Source organism: Rhamphochromis longiceps, linkage group LG17 (assembly GCF_057381845.1).
Source record: "Rhamphochromis longiceps isolate RC_006_pf linkage group LG17, R_longiceps_female_GT1.1, whole genome shotgun sequence".
In the NCBI taxonomy this organism is placed as follows: domain Eukaryota; kingdom Metazoa; phylum Chordata; class Actinopteri; order Cichliformes; family Cichlidae; genus Rhamphochromis; species Rhamphochromis longiceps.
Genome location: NC_140573.1, coordinates 11067460 through 11083683, shown reverse-complemented (window position 1 = coordinate 11083683; position 16224 = coordinate 11067460). Strand labels below are relative to the sequence as shown.

The following is a 16224-nucleotide window of genomic DNA, read 5'->3' as shown; positions in this document are numbered from 1 at the left end:
TTTTGGCTTGTGTAGTAAGGAAAGTACAGGGGATATAATGTAGTGTCCACAAAGAATTGTGCCAATGACCTAGCATGCATAAAAACAGGACCATCACTAATCCACAATACTTTGACTCTGTTCATGTTACAGCATTGTGTATTAAAACGTGGGTAAAAACTGATGGTTACAAATGTTTATTTGTGTGTTTGTAGTTTCCTGGGGAGATAAACTGGATTGCATTTTTGTTGGGAACTGTTATTTCAACATAACGGAGTCCAGTACAGCACGTCCCCAACAACTGGAACCTCAGTAATAATAGAGCCAACACACGAAACAATAAAATGCAGAAAAATCTGAAAAAACGTCCTATTAACGTTGAATATGAGCTAAATATGATATTGTAGTCCATTCGTAAGAGTGTTTTGTATTGTATTGTATTGTTGTATCTTTATTTGTTTCAGACATATAAAACAAAAAACAATATATACACACTACATATATTTTCATTTACAGATACGAATATATATGTAGATATACACACACACATGTATGTGTTCAGATAAACAAAAAATATATAATGAAATAAAACAAAATCGTCTGACATAATGTAACAATGTTTGGTCTGAAAAGGAGTAGGAAGAAGTATGAACATACTTATTAATTCCTACCCCTGCTCAACATCTTATTGATCCCACATAATTCACCTAATTCCCATCATCACATACTCCACACGATACACGAGGAGAACCTATATAAACTTGGCTACCGTGACTGATATAATTTGGATATAATTTGATAGTTTTATACATACAATGGGTGATCATCTTTATCGGTATCATATTCTTCCAAAATCAGTTTTCGAAGTTTTTTCATGAACTTACTAATTCCTGAGCATTGCTGTAGATCTATAGTAAAACTATTCCACAGTTTTACCCCATAAATAGTGACACAAAAGGTTTTAACCTTTGACCGTGCTTTAAGAATCCTTAGATTCAATTTCCCCCTCAATTCATAGTCTCCTTCTCTGTCATAGAACATCCTCTGTATATTTCCTGGTAACGTATTGTATCTGGCCTTGTACATAATTTTTGCAGTTTTATATTTTATAAGATCCATAAACTTCAGTATTTTTAATTTCAAAAACATGATGTTAGTATGGTCTCTAAATCCTGCTTTATTAATCATCCTGATTGCTTTTTTTTGAATTTTACATATTGGTTGAAGTGCAGTTTTATATGTGTTTCCCCAAATTTCCACACAGTATTCCAAATATGGCAATATAAGTGAACAATAAAGTACCCGGAGTGATTTGGAAGGCAAAAAATATTTAACTTTACTTAGTACGGAGATGCTTCTTGACAGTTTGGCTTGTATATGCTTTATGTGAGGTTTCCAGCAGATTTTGTTATCTATTATCACACCCAGAAATTTTGTATCCGAAACTTGCTCTATTTCAACATTGTTTACTAATAATTTTGCTCCTGCATCTTTTTTACAATTTCCGAATAACATAAATGTAGTTTTTTCCAAATTTAATGATAGCTTATTTCTATCAAACCATGTTTTCAGTTTAATCATTTCTTGTGTGACAATTTCCAAAAGCTGATGTAAGTTCTCTCCAGCACAAAAAATATTTGTATCATCTGCAAATAGAATAAACTGTAGTATATCTGATGTTCTGCATATATCATTGATATAGAGGATAAACAGCTTTGGTCCCAATACTGACCCCTGCGGAACTCCACAAACAATGTCCATACACTCTGATTGATATTCCCCAATTTTCACAAATTGCTGCCTGTCTCTCAAATAACTCTTTACCCATTCTAACACCACTCCTCTAATGCCGTAGTACTCCAGTTTATCAAGTAATATGTCATGATTAATTGTGTCAAAAGCTTTTTTTAGGTCAATGAATACACTAACTATACATTGTCTTTTATCTATATTGTTGGTGATATTTTCGATCAGTTCCATTAATGCCAATGATGTTGATCTATTTGATCTGAAACCATACTGACTATCCGTTATTATTTTGTGTTTATCTATAAATTTGTCAAGTCTATTACTAAAGACTTTTTCCAGTATTTTTGAAAATTGAGAAAGTAGAGAGACAGGCCTATAATTTGTGAATTGGTGTCTGTCACCATTTTTAAACAGTGGTGTTACTTTAGCTGTTTTCATTTGTTTTGGGAATGCACCAGTTTGTAAGGACAAATTGCAAATGTGTGTTAAGGGTTTGGAAATGCCCTCTATCACTCTCTTAACGATTTCCATATCAATGTCGTCAGAGTCTGTAGAGTTTTTTGTTTGTGATTTCCCAACAATATCAATGATTTCCATTTCTTCCACCACCGTTAAGAACATTGAATGAGGATTGCGGTCAATGAGTGCTTTTGAAGTGCTTATTTTACTATTTGAACTCTGTGAGGCAAACATACAAATGCTATCTGTGAGGCTCATATGCAATTTCTTAAATCCAAATCAAATCAAAACAAAGCTTTTATGCAATGAAAAGGTTCATTAAAACAATGTAAATATACATTTCAAAACAATTCTATGGGGCAACTGTTGCCAAGTCATGATGATGTCATAGGCTCCATTCCCCAAATTCCACAGTTAGGTTTGATTTTGTGATCTGAACACTTCAAGACAAACTTCAGACAAAAAACTAAGAAAAACAGTCACAAAACTCAAGATGAGTGAAGAAGTCCAGCCGCCATACAAGTCGAGCTCAGTGTATAATGAACTCCGTTCGGAGGGGCAATTTTGTGATGCAATCATCAAAGTGGAGGATGTTGAATTTCCGGTCCACAGGGTCATCCTGTGTAACCGTACGCCGTACTTCAGGTGAGTTGCTTACCTGATAATGTGAAGGACAGTTGACTGGTTTATACCTGTGAAAAATGTAATTCATGTACTTAGTCTGTGAAACAGTGCCAACAAAAAGGAACGGGTTGAATCATAAAACTTTTGTGATAGAAAGACTTTGTCACGGTCAACTGACAGATACACCCAAAACATAATGCAAACATTTGCAGATTTCATCTTTACCTTCACAGAGCTCCAGATTCCACTTCAGTAAATGTGCCATTTAAAAAGCACTGTGAATCACTTGGTGATTGTGTGAAGTCTAATTGAAGTGTTTTATTAAGTTATATTAATATCTTCCCCACTGTTTGATACAGTAAGACACACCAGACTTCCTGATACTAAAAATGTTGAATTTTGTTATACAGTTATACACTGAGCAAAAGTTTTGAGTTGCCTCTCATTTTTTTATATTTTGCTTTGAAACAGATGATTTTTAAAAAGTCCACTTGAGCAATAGTTCTCAACGTGTTTTTTTGAAGACTTGTAAAGGTTTCGTTTGGACATTTTTCACCCTTTTTAGTCCAGTGCTTGTACCCGAGGAATGGTTTTGTTTTTGTTCATTTGTTTATTTGTTTGTTAAGCCATTTAACGCTGATATATGAATCATTCAAGCATAAAAAGGACACTAAAACTCAAAGGATGAACCATTATTGTTTCTACACATAACGCATACTTAGGGTGAAGAATCAATTTTAAAGACAAATGGTAAATGGTCTGCATTTGTATAGCGCTTTACTCAGTCCCTAAGGACCCCAAAGCGCTTTACACTACATTCAGTCATTCACCTATTCACACACACATTCACACACTGGCAATGGCAAGCTACGTTGTAGCCACAGCTGCCCGGGGCACACTGACAGAGGCAAAACAAGGAGTAGCACGTATTAAAAAAAAGTAATGTTCTACAGCAAATGAACAGTATCTGAAAGTCATGTCCTTAAGAAAAAAGAAAGAATGCAGCAAATTCATGACACAAGACCATTTAATCCATCTACTTATCATGAAACCTCATCAGAAATGGTTTCATGGTTCATGTAAAACCTGTTAAAACCAATAAATAAATGTTAAGAAAAAAAAAGAAAAGAAATGGTTGTGGAAGGGAAACAGAGACTGTAATTAAGCAACATGCACTGGAACTTCCATAAGGAAAGGAAACAGACTGAGGTATGCCAAATTATGCAATAACTAGACTAAAGATCAGGGCAAACTGGCCTTATGGAGTTGATTTCAATATTTGTCACAGAGGTACAACAGTGAGTGTCTAGAGTTAACTTTAAAACACGGTGGAGGCTCTGTCGTGGTGTGGGACTGCATTGTGTTTGGCAAAAGCTTCATAAACATGGTGCCAATGTAATAAAGACATTGAAAACCCAACAATCAAGCGCACTAAACATGTACAAACTCTGTTTTGGAGTTATATACTCTATGGCAATATGGACTAGACATTACAAGACTATCACAGTAATCACATAGTAACACATGTAATTAGGAAATCATTTCCATTCCTGTCAACAGATTTTATATATTTATCTTACTTGTGCATGACATAGTTTATTATCTTGTTGCCTCCACACCGTTTAATATTCTCTACTCTGTCTCCATCTCTACCCTCAGGGCTCTTTTCATCCGCTGGAGCAACCCAGACAAACAGGTCTTCAACATACCTGGCTTGTCTCCTGAGATGATGGAACTCATCATTAACTTTGCATACACCGGCTCAGTTTCCATAACGGAGGAAAATGTAGTGGAACTTCTCATGGCAGCTGATCAACTCAATGCAATGGACATTGTGAAACTCTGCTCTGACTTCCTCGGGGAGCAACTGTGCCCAGAGAACTGCGTTGGCATTTGGCAGTTCACAAAAGTATGCTTATCACCCGAACTACGCGCCAAGGCCTACCACTACATCATCAATAACTTTAAGCAGGTTGTTCTTGAGGAGGAGTTCCTGCAGCTAACTGTGGAGGAACTTGCTGACATCCTTGATAGAGACGACCTCAATGTGCAGTTGGAGACCACTGTGTATGAAGCGCTTACAAAGTGGATTAGCCATGTACCTGCAGAACGGAAACAACACCTCACCGCTCTGTTGCCCAAGGTCTATAAACTTTCATTACTACATTTAGTTTGGACTTAAATCTTCAGCATTTAAGTCATAGATTGAGTCGTTCCATCTGGGTGTAAGGATGCTTTAATATCTCAAGATGTTGCTCTTTTCAGCTGTAGCCAAACCACATTTAAGAAATTCTCTTCAAGAGCATTAAAACCGTATCAGATCTCTACACACATACTATAGAATAAATTATATTTATTAAGTATAGTTGCTAGGGCTATGACTAAAAACTGTCCCTGCTGACGAAAAGGCTAATGGTGTCTGACTTTGGTCGCTCTCTTGCTATCAATAAGAAAATTAAACAACATTAGGAGCATTATCCTAAAGAAGCTTGAGTTTACTAAAACTGATGTAGTTGAAATTCAGTGTTTTTTCTATTCTCTAAGTCAGGGGTGCTCACACTTTTTCCGCATGTGAGCTACTTATAAAATGACCAAGTCAAAATGATCTACCCACTACAAAAATCCAAAACATATACTTATTTATAAATATATTGAGGATTCTTTATATCTACAATGTATATACATGCATAACCGCAATATCCAATATTTCACAACACAATTAACTATGTAAATCTTTTGTCATTACCTGAGTTTACTCTGATGACTTGCACTGAATTGAATCAGCCTGGGATGCATAGTCCGGACAGTAGCTGCTGACGGCCAGGTTTAAGAGAAAAAACCGAGAGCTAAAAATTGGAGTTAACTCGCTGACTAGCTTGTCAGTTTTACTACACTTCGCGCCACTGTTTGCGCATGCGCAGCGACCTAAGCGTCAGAAAAAATCTGATGTCATCTGACTGGCTTCCCTGTATCAATCAAGTGACGGGATGGATGATAGGCTGGCATCTATTTTTTTAATGCCATGCGATCTACCAATACTACCTTTGCGATCGACTGGTCGATCGCGATCGACGTATTGAGCACCCCTGCTCTAAGTCATATTCTCTTCTGTCATCTCTCTGTAGGTCCGACTGGGATTGATGACGTCAGACTACCTAAAGGACAATGTGCTGTCTAGTGAGCTGGTGGGGGCCAATTCTGAGTGCCTGTCCATGATAAGTAATGCCATCTTAGACATACATGGTCTAGGAAGCAGACCCTTCATGTCTGGCTTGTGTCACCCTCTTGTTCGTCCCCGCCTGCCTCATTCCATCCTGCTGGCCATTGGGGGGTGGAGTGGTGGTAATCCAACTAACGGCATCGAGGCCTACGATTGCAGGGCTAACCGCTGGGTCAACGTAACGAACAACCTCGAGTTTCCTCGTGCTTATCATGGAGCCGCCTTCCTCAACGGGTACGTCTACTTCATTGGTGGCTTCAACAGGGTGGAGCATTTCACCAGCGTCTGTAGGTTTGACCTGACCACTCGCTCCTGTAAGGAGGTGGGGCCCATGCACTCCTGCCGCTGCTATGTGAGTGTGACTGTGTTGAATGGGTTCATCTATGCCCTGGGAGGCTTCGACGGGCATGTACAACTCAGCAGTGCAGAGCGCTATCAACCTGAAATCAACCAGTGGAGTCTTATTGCACCGATGCACGAACAGAGGAGCGACGCCAGCTGCACAACACTTAACAACCGGGTGGGTGAAGTAAAAGAGTAGCAGAGAAATAGAGTAGGGTCTCAGGCACACAGGCCTAGAGACCTGTCAGCAACCTTTGGTAACAACCAGTTGCTAGGGAAAAATGTGTACTCCTCAGCTGGTTAGGCAGTGATTGTATGAAAGACTCTACAGATTTCTACAGCAAATAGTTTGTGAGTATTTGCAGACAAGTCAGAGTACTCCATGCAAACCTCAACAGTCTGCTTACGACCAAAGGAAACACAAGGAGGCTTGTGGTGCAACACCTTCCTGGTTACAATTTCACGGTAGTGACAGCCATCAACCTCCAGCAACCACTTGCCAACCAGTCAGGGAATACACATTTTTACAGTGAAGCGAGGCGCAAGATAGGTCACAAACTGGTTTCTGTGTTCATGTTTTCAAATTTAAAAGTATAGTTTAAAAAGTTGAAAAATATACTAATATATATCTATTTTGTTTCTAACTGATCACAAGTGCATCTTTGCATTTATGTACAGTACTTTAGTTGAGTTGACTTGTCAACTAAAATATAACAGATATTACAAAAATAGTAAAACACATCATTATTTTATTATATTAAGATCCCAGATTACAATTATTTATCTGCATTCCTGAACAGAAAAATTAGCCTTATTGATTGAATGTTATGTTTGATTCATTTCTGGCTTTCTGACTGAAAGAAGTCCCACATACTCAGGTAAAAGTTGGGTGCATAAACATGTTTTTATGACAGGTAATTGTAAAACACACACATTTGTTATTACACATTTGTTTTGTTCAGTTGGACACTTGGGTACTGAGTATCGGTCTTACTTCACAAATGATGTGGAAACATTTCACTTACAGGTAACATTGTTTCCAACTGAAATCTAAGAAATGTAAAGATATTTAATGTCCCTTTTTTGTTTTCAGATTTACATTTGTGGTGGATTCAATGGCAACGAGTTTCTGCAGACAGCTGAATATTACAACCCAGAGAGCAACCAGTGGACGATGATCAGTCCCATGAACAGCCGCCGCAGCGGGATAGGTGTCATTGCATATGCGGATCATGTCTTTGCAGTAAGACCACAAAGTAGTGCTGACACTCACGTAACATACAAATCAAATCTGTAATGTTCTTTGATCAGCAAGGCTTAACACAGATTTGGCTGACACAGAATTTTGCTAACTTTGTTTTGTATTTATCAATGATCAGATTCCTATCCTGACCACAGGTTCAGAGAAGGCATTCTTACTCATTCTATGTATTAATTTAACCGATTAATGATGTTTCTGCCTCATTTTTCTTTTCATGTTCCCCATTACCAAAATGTTGTGTCTTTAATGATTTCACTCATGATTTCACATTTCACTCAGTACAACAGAAATACTTGTTCAAAACCAACATTGTCATCCTCATCGTTCCATAGAGGACATATGTTAGAGACAATTTCAAACTCATCCTGCAACACCTTTAGAAAAATGAGGGAATAAGCCAAGTGATTAGAACTCATCCTCTGGGGACGGTAGGCATTTTAGCTATAAATTTTATCTTGCTATTTGCCTTAAAACCACTTATTTAGTTGTTTTGCAGCTGCACCCTTTGGTAAAAAGCAAAGATTTTAGTCTCACCTTCTGAGACACACTTCTTTCTTTATTTAGCTAGCTACCGTTTAGTATTTATTTTCTATTCAGACTAAGTCTCTATTCAAATAAAGGAAAAGTTATTATCAGCAGAATGCAGTGACCTTACCCTGGTGCTGACCTCAGGGTCTTTGATCAGGCTTTTAGGCCCCAAGGCCTGTCAGGGCTACTTTAATCTGTTATAGGAAGAAAGGACTGGAACTCAATGTTCCTTTTTGGACTAAAGGCAAAAGAGCTGTGAAGACATTTATACTGAAAACACAAATACTTTTTGTCGAGGGCTATTCATCTTTGTTGATAATAGCGTGGTGTGATAGACAACAGTGCTTTAATAGCTGTAGTTGAGGCTTGAGTGAAAAAAGGTCTCATACAGACTTCCACAACAGCTGGCTTCTACTTTATTTTACTTTCTCCTTTTAATTCAGAAGTCATTTTCACACACCACTGCACCCTGATCTTTTCTAGACATTCCCAACAAATGTGGGCCTGTGAGGATGCAAATACTGGGACGTTAATGGGCCTTTTTTAAACAACTTTTATGTGTAAACTCCATATAACAGCATGAGAATATGTCAGGTAGCTGTTCGCTTTATCCAGGTAAAACCCTAAACCAATCAGAGTATTTCCAGTAGTCAGATCACACCTAAGGTAAACAATCTCCTTGTATCTGCTACATATTAACTTTGGACAGTATTGCAACTTAATTCTTCAGTCATTTTCTGGAGTATCTGTGCAAAAACAGCTAAAGACATATAGCAGGTACATTTTCTTACAGGGGTACGGTGAAGCTGGTTACACTTACATTCAATCATTTGACCCACGTATTTACTTTTAGGTTGGTGGCTTCGATGGAAACAACTGTCTGCACACCGCTGAGGCTTACAACCCACATTCCAATACGTGGAACCTCGTGTCCTCTATGCTGACCCCCCGCAGCAACTTTGGCATTGAGGTAATTGACGATCGCCTCTTTGTCGTCGGGGGTTTCAACGGCTTCACCACCACTTCGAACGTTGAGTACTACGACGCTTTAACCAATGAGTGGTATGAGGCGTGCAACATGGAGATTTTCCGCAGCGCCTTGAGCTGCTGTGTGGTGTCCGGACTTTGCAACATGACTGAGTACACCTTTCCTCGTGACGTCCTGCCACTTGCAAATGTGCCAGAAGAAGCAATGGAGTCAGCAGACTCCACGTAACATCTTTAAAGTGCAGTGCTGCCATGTGTTAACATCTGAGACTCCAACATGAAGGACTGAAATAAATCTTTAGAGCATTAAACTGCTGGTGAACTGGACATTTTTTGTAGGTATCTCAAAAACTTTCAGTAGGAGAGTCTGCACTGTAGATACTGGGTTTTATTAAGAGAATGCAATTGCAACAATAACAAATTGAAAAGATTTTTTCATTCCCTGTAATGTATGGCTGCTGAGTAGCCACACCAGACATGCACACAGGGTGACTAGATCACAATAAGCCGCATGTCGGACTTTTCAACTCTTGCTAGGTAAACACAATAAGAATAAAGGGAAGTTTTCACTCCCCCTTGTTATTTCAGCTGCGGTTCTGTCTGGTAACAGTCTATAGGTTTGAGTAAGGATGTATCCATAGGTCTTTTTGGAGCACTAGCTGACAATTTATGAATCTTTAGCCAAATATCACACAAATATACTGTGTCGCTTCACACCATTTTTTCTCTTATGTGAAACTGAAAAATAACTCTATTTCTCAGTATATCTGTTATCTGCTTTGTGGTATTTTCCACTATATTGCGTAGAATGATATATTTGTTCATGATAAAAGCACCAACTTTATATGTACTGAGGAAAATCCAGTGTTTAGAAAGGTGGATGTCCTGCAGAGCCTGTAAAATGTGGGACATTGGTTCAAGATGTGGGAGAGGGGGGAAAGCATAAAAATGCTGTGCAGTCCCCCTTATAGAGGGACATCTGATCCCCCAACCTGCACAACATGAAGTATGAAGCAACACCGGTGTACCACAAGGCTGTGTGATGAGCCCTTTCCTCTACTCCCTCTTCACCCACGACTGCAGACCTGCTGATGGTTCCAACACCATCATTAAGTTTGCAGATGACACCACGGTGATTGGCCTCATCAGTGACAACGATGAGGCCGCCTACAGGGAGGAGGTGGATCGTCTGGCTGAGTGGTGCGACACAAACAACCTGCTGCTTAACATCGAGAAGACCAAGGAGCTCATCGTGGACTACAGGAGGAATGCTGACCCACATCCACCCATCCACATTAAGGGGACGGCTGTGGAGCGTGTGAGCAGCTTCAAGTTCCTGGGAGTCCACATCTCCGAGGATCTCACCTGGACGACCAACTGCTCCAAGCTGGTCAAGAAGGCTCACCAGCGCCTCTTCTTCTTGAGGACTCTGAGGAAGAACCACCTGTCCTCAGACATCCTGGTGAACTTCTATTGTTGCACCATCGAGAGCATCCTGACCAACTGTATAACAGTCTGGTACGGGAACTGCTCTGCCTCGGACCGGAAGGCGTTACAGAGGGTCGTGAAAACTGCCCAGCGCATCGCCAGAGCACCACTTCCTGCCATAAAAGACATCTACAGGAAGCGGTGTCTGAAAAGGGCTGGGAAAATCATCAGAGACCCCAGTCACCCATCACATGGACTCTTCACCCTCCTGCCCTCTGGGAGGCGCTACAGGAGCCTCCGGACTAAGACCACCAGGTACCGGAACAGCTTCTTCCCCACAGCTGTCAGACTCCTGAACTCTGCCTCCTGACATCTGACCCACGTTAACTCATGGACTGAACACACACACACACACACACACACACACACACACAATGGACAACTGTACCCTCAAACACACAATAATAACATGGACTGAACCACCACTCACAACCACTAGCACTTTATATAGCCTCTGTAGAAATTATCCACACCCTCACTTATCTTAACTGCACTACTGTATAGCTCTGTGTAAATAATCATTCTGTACATACGATAATTTTTAACCCTACAACTGTTTACAACTTGCATAGTTCCCATTTCTGTTTAGCTGTATATCTCAGATTTCTGTAAAGTTATTTCATATTCTGTATAGTTTTTCATATTTATATCCTGTTCATAGCCTGTACATAGCTTGTACTCACTACAGCCTGTACATACCTATAGTTAGAATATTCACAACATACTTCATACCATGTACATTATAACATACCATAATAGACCCATTTCTGTAATATACTTACATATCTATATTATTGCTAATATATATTGTAATATATCTATATCACTAAAGCACTTCTGGATGGATGCAAACTGCATTTCGTTGCCCTGTACCTGTGCATGTGCAATGACAATAAAGTTGAATTCTAATTCTATTCTAACACCAGTAACACAACACCTTATGGAGGTAAACGTGTAGACAGTGATGTGCAAAGCTGTTCATAGAAACATCTTCCATCCATGGTGGTGTAATCTTTATTCTGATGCTGGATTGTTCCTGCTCCTCCCCTTCATTTTATAAACACTCTAAATCAAACTCATTCCATTATAATTTTTTTCATTTTAGGATGATGTTTTCATACAATCCTCTACATCTGCATCAAACCAGGCTTGTCACATACAACCTGCTATTAGTCCTGTATATTATTTATTTTAGGACTCCCTGTGACCTCTGTGTTGGTCTATGATAACATTACACGTATTGATGCATATACTTGTGATGCTTAGAGGCACTGTAAACTTTAATAAATGGTGCATTAAAGTTTATACCAAAACTGCGATGCTAGCTCACACATTGCTCATTGCAATTCCTGTTTTCATAGCCATTGCTATGAAAAAGTAGAATGGGAGGGAGAGCCTTCAGTTTTCAGGCACCTCTTCTCTGGAACCAGCTTCCAGTTTGGATTCAGGAGACAGACACTATCTCTACTTTTAAGATTAGATTTAAAACTTTCCTTTTTGGTAAAGCACATAGTTAGGGCTGGACCAGGTGACCCTGAATCCTCCCTTAGTTATGCTGCAATAGGCATAGGCTGCTGGGGGACTCCCATGATGCATTAAGTTTTTCCTTTTCAGTCACCTTTTTCACACAGTATGTGTTAATTGGTAGTAGGCTTTCGAGCCTATACAGCTTGGAGTAAGACAACATGCATGAAGAGGATGATGTGGACAAAATACTCATTTGCCTAATAATTCTGAACTCCCTGTATTTGAAGATCCTAGATGACTTCCATCTTGAGTTATGGCATTCACAAGATTTTCAGAAAGCAGTGCATAATAAAAAGGCTGAGACCACAAGTGACCTCTTATCTTCCAATGTGTCATCTCCACCTCTCATCCTGCTGCTGTCATTACACTGTCTTAACACACACCCTGCCACACTTCCACACTCGCTGTGTTATTAACTTACATGACCTTTGAAGTAGAGACCTACCAAATCTTTGAACCATAACCCAACCTTCTATAGTACGCTTGTTTATTCTAATGAAAGCCACTAATACTGGCCACAGTGCTGTTGTTTTGGTCGTCCTTTACACAGATGTGTAGTTAATGTAATGTTTTTGTAAGGTTTTATGGTAAAACTGACATTTTCTAAGGTTTAACAAAAATGAGTAATGAGTACTGGGACGCCACGTTTTAAACACTAAATACATAAATACACACATATTCTGACTCACACACCTTATTACACTTTGGTCACAGGTAACTGGTCCAGTCATCCAGTTTATGATACATTAGCAGACAATCCAGAGGCTTAAAACTCGTTGAGAGTTTTTTTTTCTAAAACCGCATTATGAGATCACTAGCATAAGCTTTTTAAATTTGTTCTCAATTTTAATCTACTCTTCTAGCATGCCTTATGTGAAGCAACTCGCAAGAACAAACAGAAATTGATCTAAGTGAGGTTCACAAACTGTCCATTTCACTTTCGCTTGTTAACAGATCGAGAAAGGTCGAAGTTACGTGGTTACTATAAAAATGTGCCATCCAGTCTTGGAAATTTAATGACTGGGTTAACTGAGCTTGTGCAGTACAAGGATGCTAGTGAACCAGTGTTGGCCACACCCTGTCTACTACTGATATCAAGACCTTTTCACTGCATCTTTCAGCCAGATGCTTCGTGTAACAACTGAGTAGCGTAGACTATTGAACAGCTGTATATCATTTTAAAGTGTTGAGGCTTCTCCCAGATATTGCGAGTGGTTTATCTCATAAAGATTTTACAAGGCTCCACATGGCTGCTGGAAGATAACAGAGTCTTTCCAGATGATCCCAAAATCTAGGAACAAATCTGAAAACTGTGGTGGAGGTTTAAGGGAGTTGGATAAGTTGGGGAAAAAGTCATATATTGCATGCCCTTCTTGCCTTCATAAGGCAGTTCGATAGAGATGACAACAACTGGGCAAAGAGAAAGGTCTCATCAGAAATTTCTGGGATGTCTTTTCTACATTTTTCTTTAATATACAAAGAATGGGATCTGCTAGCATATTCCCAATAGAGCTGCCAGAACATAAAAGCTCAGAAGAAACCAGCACATGAGTACAAATAAAGTGAGCAGTAAAGAATCATACTGGAATTTCCAGTAGAACCAGTCAACAAGTTCACCATCAAGAAAACTACACTCTGTCCCTTGAGAGTTCTTCTTCCTCTCCTCTCCACTTCCTGTTGGTTTGACCTCAGCTGTTTCCCATGACCACATTTCTCTGGGGCACTGTCACAGCATGCATTTTTATTATAGCATATAAATAGACTCCCTTGCTGTATGATCTAAAGAGGCCAGGCTATTTGATAGATACTTACCGAATACCAAAGCAGCTATGGCAAACAACAAATTCAAAGGCCAGAGAAGCCAAGACAGCATTAGAGGACAATTTCCCTTTCCCCCCCAGCCACTGTCTAAAGCCTGTATTGGCTGCCTTTTATACTCCAAGGGTATCCATTTTGCCAATCACATTAGACTGACACAATCCAACCAATTGAATTAAGCTGCAAAAATAACATCAGCATCATCACCAAGGCAATTCCAGCTCCTGTTACTCAGCATCGCAGCAAAGTGTTTGATTATTTTAAATGAAGGGCACTGGGCAGAGAGAAGATGCTTTCCCCTCACATAGAACAAAAGGCCAACATTCCAGGTGGCAGGTAAGGTTTCTTCACGTTTGTCTGCTGAAACGCATCCACCAATTTCAGCTCACTTTGCACATTTTTCAAATGTCATACTCTTTATGCTACTATGCTATTAGCTGGAAAAATGCAAAAACAACTGGGGGAATTTTAGTTTTTTTTAAAAAGGGTGGGGCCACTTATAGAAGCAATACATAGCAAGAGACATAATCATAATAATGAGGTATTAAAACAAACTTTTGCTATTATAAAAAGGAAAAGAAAACCTTATTTTTTATATTGTTTCTATATGGTGTGCTATTTGTAAAACACCTACCCTTAGTTATGGTAATGCGTTACTGGAAGACAAACAGTTGGACCCAGGCAGCTCCCATCTTTCAGTATTTATTGTAAACTCAAACATGCAGTCATTTGCAACTGGAAATTATCACAGATGGCAGATCCAGCCATCTAACAGAACTGATTCCCCCATTTCAAATTACACACCACGCATGCATCTTTTCATTACTGATCTCAGCTGCTTGCCAGCATTGCTTTGCATCACTGCAGCTCAATGCAGGGTACATTTGCAATACTTGGGCTTTGCAGGGCTTACCTGGCATAAATGTCTGCAGCACATCAAAAACCAAGTAGAAAAACCATACATCTATAATGTGAGCACCATAAACACCAATTTACTCGCTTTGAATGTGTTCACTGAAACTTGAACTGTGCACTGAAATGCAGGCAACATTATAGTTAGTCAAAAAACTCCCCGACCTCTTCAGAGGTGTGAAAATAAATATGTGAATGATGTGGAATATCATTTTCTCCCTGTGGTCGGGTGCTCGCCTTAAGAACAAGTCTGAAGCCGCCTTCAAAACATGTTTATCTGTAGGTTACAGTAACTATAGAAGCAGAAGAAATATAACAGATGAGGAGAAGTCAATGAGTTACCATAGTAGGACAAAATCAAAAAACCTTTCTTGTTGCTTGTTCTCCTCTTAGTCTGCAAAAATACTTTTGAGTCTCTCCCCTTTCACTTTATTTTCTTTTAGAAAAACTTCTTGTTTTCCATCTACTTCCCCTCTCTTCATTTTCTTTCATCATCTGTGTTTTCCTCATCCTCCTCACGTCATGTTTGTGCATCCTTTTCATTTCCAGCTGTCCTCCCTACCATCATCTATGCATTTCTATCCATTTGCTCTACAGTCCCGTCTCAAAGAAACAGAATTAAATCTGCTTGGCAGCTGCCAGGATTTTGTGAACGCGTATATGTGTGCCGACGCTAAACCACTGCCCAAGGGGATATGTGAATTTAACAACGTCATCAAGTTATCACACACACCTGCATATCGAGCAAGGCCAGGCTTGCAGCTAAGTAGCCACACAACAGCAAACATCTTATTTGTACGAAACGCTGAAAGACTTTCACTGTCCTCCTGGTCCAAAGAGAAAAGTTACTATCACACTGCACCACAATACCAGCAACTTTCATTTGGTTTGGATTTTTGCCTCCAAAAGTTACATTTCATTCAAAGTTTTCATTCTCTTCTCCCAAGATGATTTCAGCGTTTTATGGGATGCAAATTTACACTGATTTATTAGAGTATTTAAATACAAGCATCTTTACAACCCTCAAGGGAAAGAGGAAAATACTTAGTGTAATTTAAGCCCATAAAAGTACACAATTTCCAGTAAAGGATCACCTACACTGCACTCTTTCCCTCAAAGACAATACTTATAACAGCTTGACTGACAACAATTGATATGTGATTTAAATTAATATCATAAAGAGTTGTTTCACGCTTAAAGGTGTGTGTTGGGTTTAATTTTACACCCCTGGTTGAATCTCTGAAATGCTTTCATGAGCTCTGAGCCAACAGATTTCTAGCCTATAAAACATGACTGCAGATATGTACCCAGGATAATTTACAGCTAGTTA

At 39.3% G+C, this 16224-nt stretch overlaps 1 protein-coding gene across 1 annotated transcript; it reads left to right on the top strand.

Moving 5' to 3' along the window:
* The first annotated feature begins 1577 nt into the window (after positions 1-1577).
* LOC146649331 (kelch-like protein 10) lies at positions 1578-9378 on the top strand. The gene is made up of 5 exons (XM_085387202.1): positions 1578-2832; positions 4471-4954; positions 5937-6551; positions 7467-7616; positions 9016-9378. Exons 1-5 carry the CDS (start codon positions 2681-2683, stop codon positions 9376-9378), a joined length of 1764 nt encoding a protein of 587 aa, XP_085243328.1. The 5' UTR covers positions 1578-2680.
* The last annotated feature ends 6846 nt before the right edge of the window (positions 9379-16224 follow it).

What these genes read in the sequence shown, in the direction of transcription:
- LOC146649331 (XM_085387202.1), top strand. Translation starts at nt 2,681, where the DNA reads ATGAGTGAAGAAGTCCAGCCGCCATACAAGTCGAGCTCAGTGTATAAT. An exon ending in AACCGTACGCCGTACTTCAG is followed by an intron (nt 2,833 to 4,470) that starts GTGAGTTGCTTA and finishes CTCTACCCTCAG; the next exon opens with GGCTCTTTTCATCCGCTGGA. An exon ending in TCACCGCTCTGTTGCCCAAG is followed by an intron (nt 4,955 to 5,936) that starts GTCTATAAACTT and finishes ATCTCTCTGTAG; the next exon opens with GTCCGACTGGGATTGATGAC.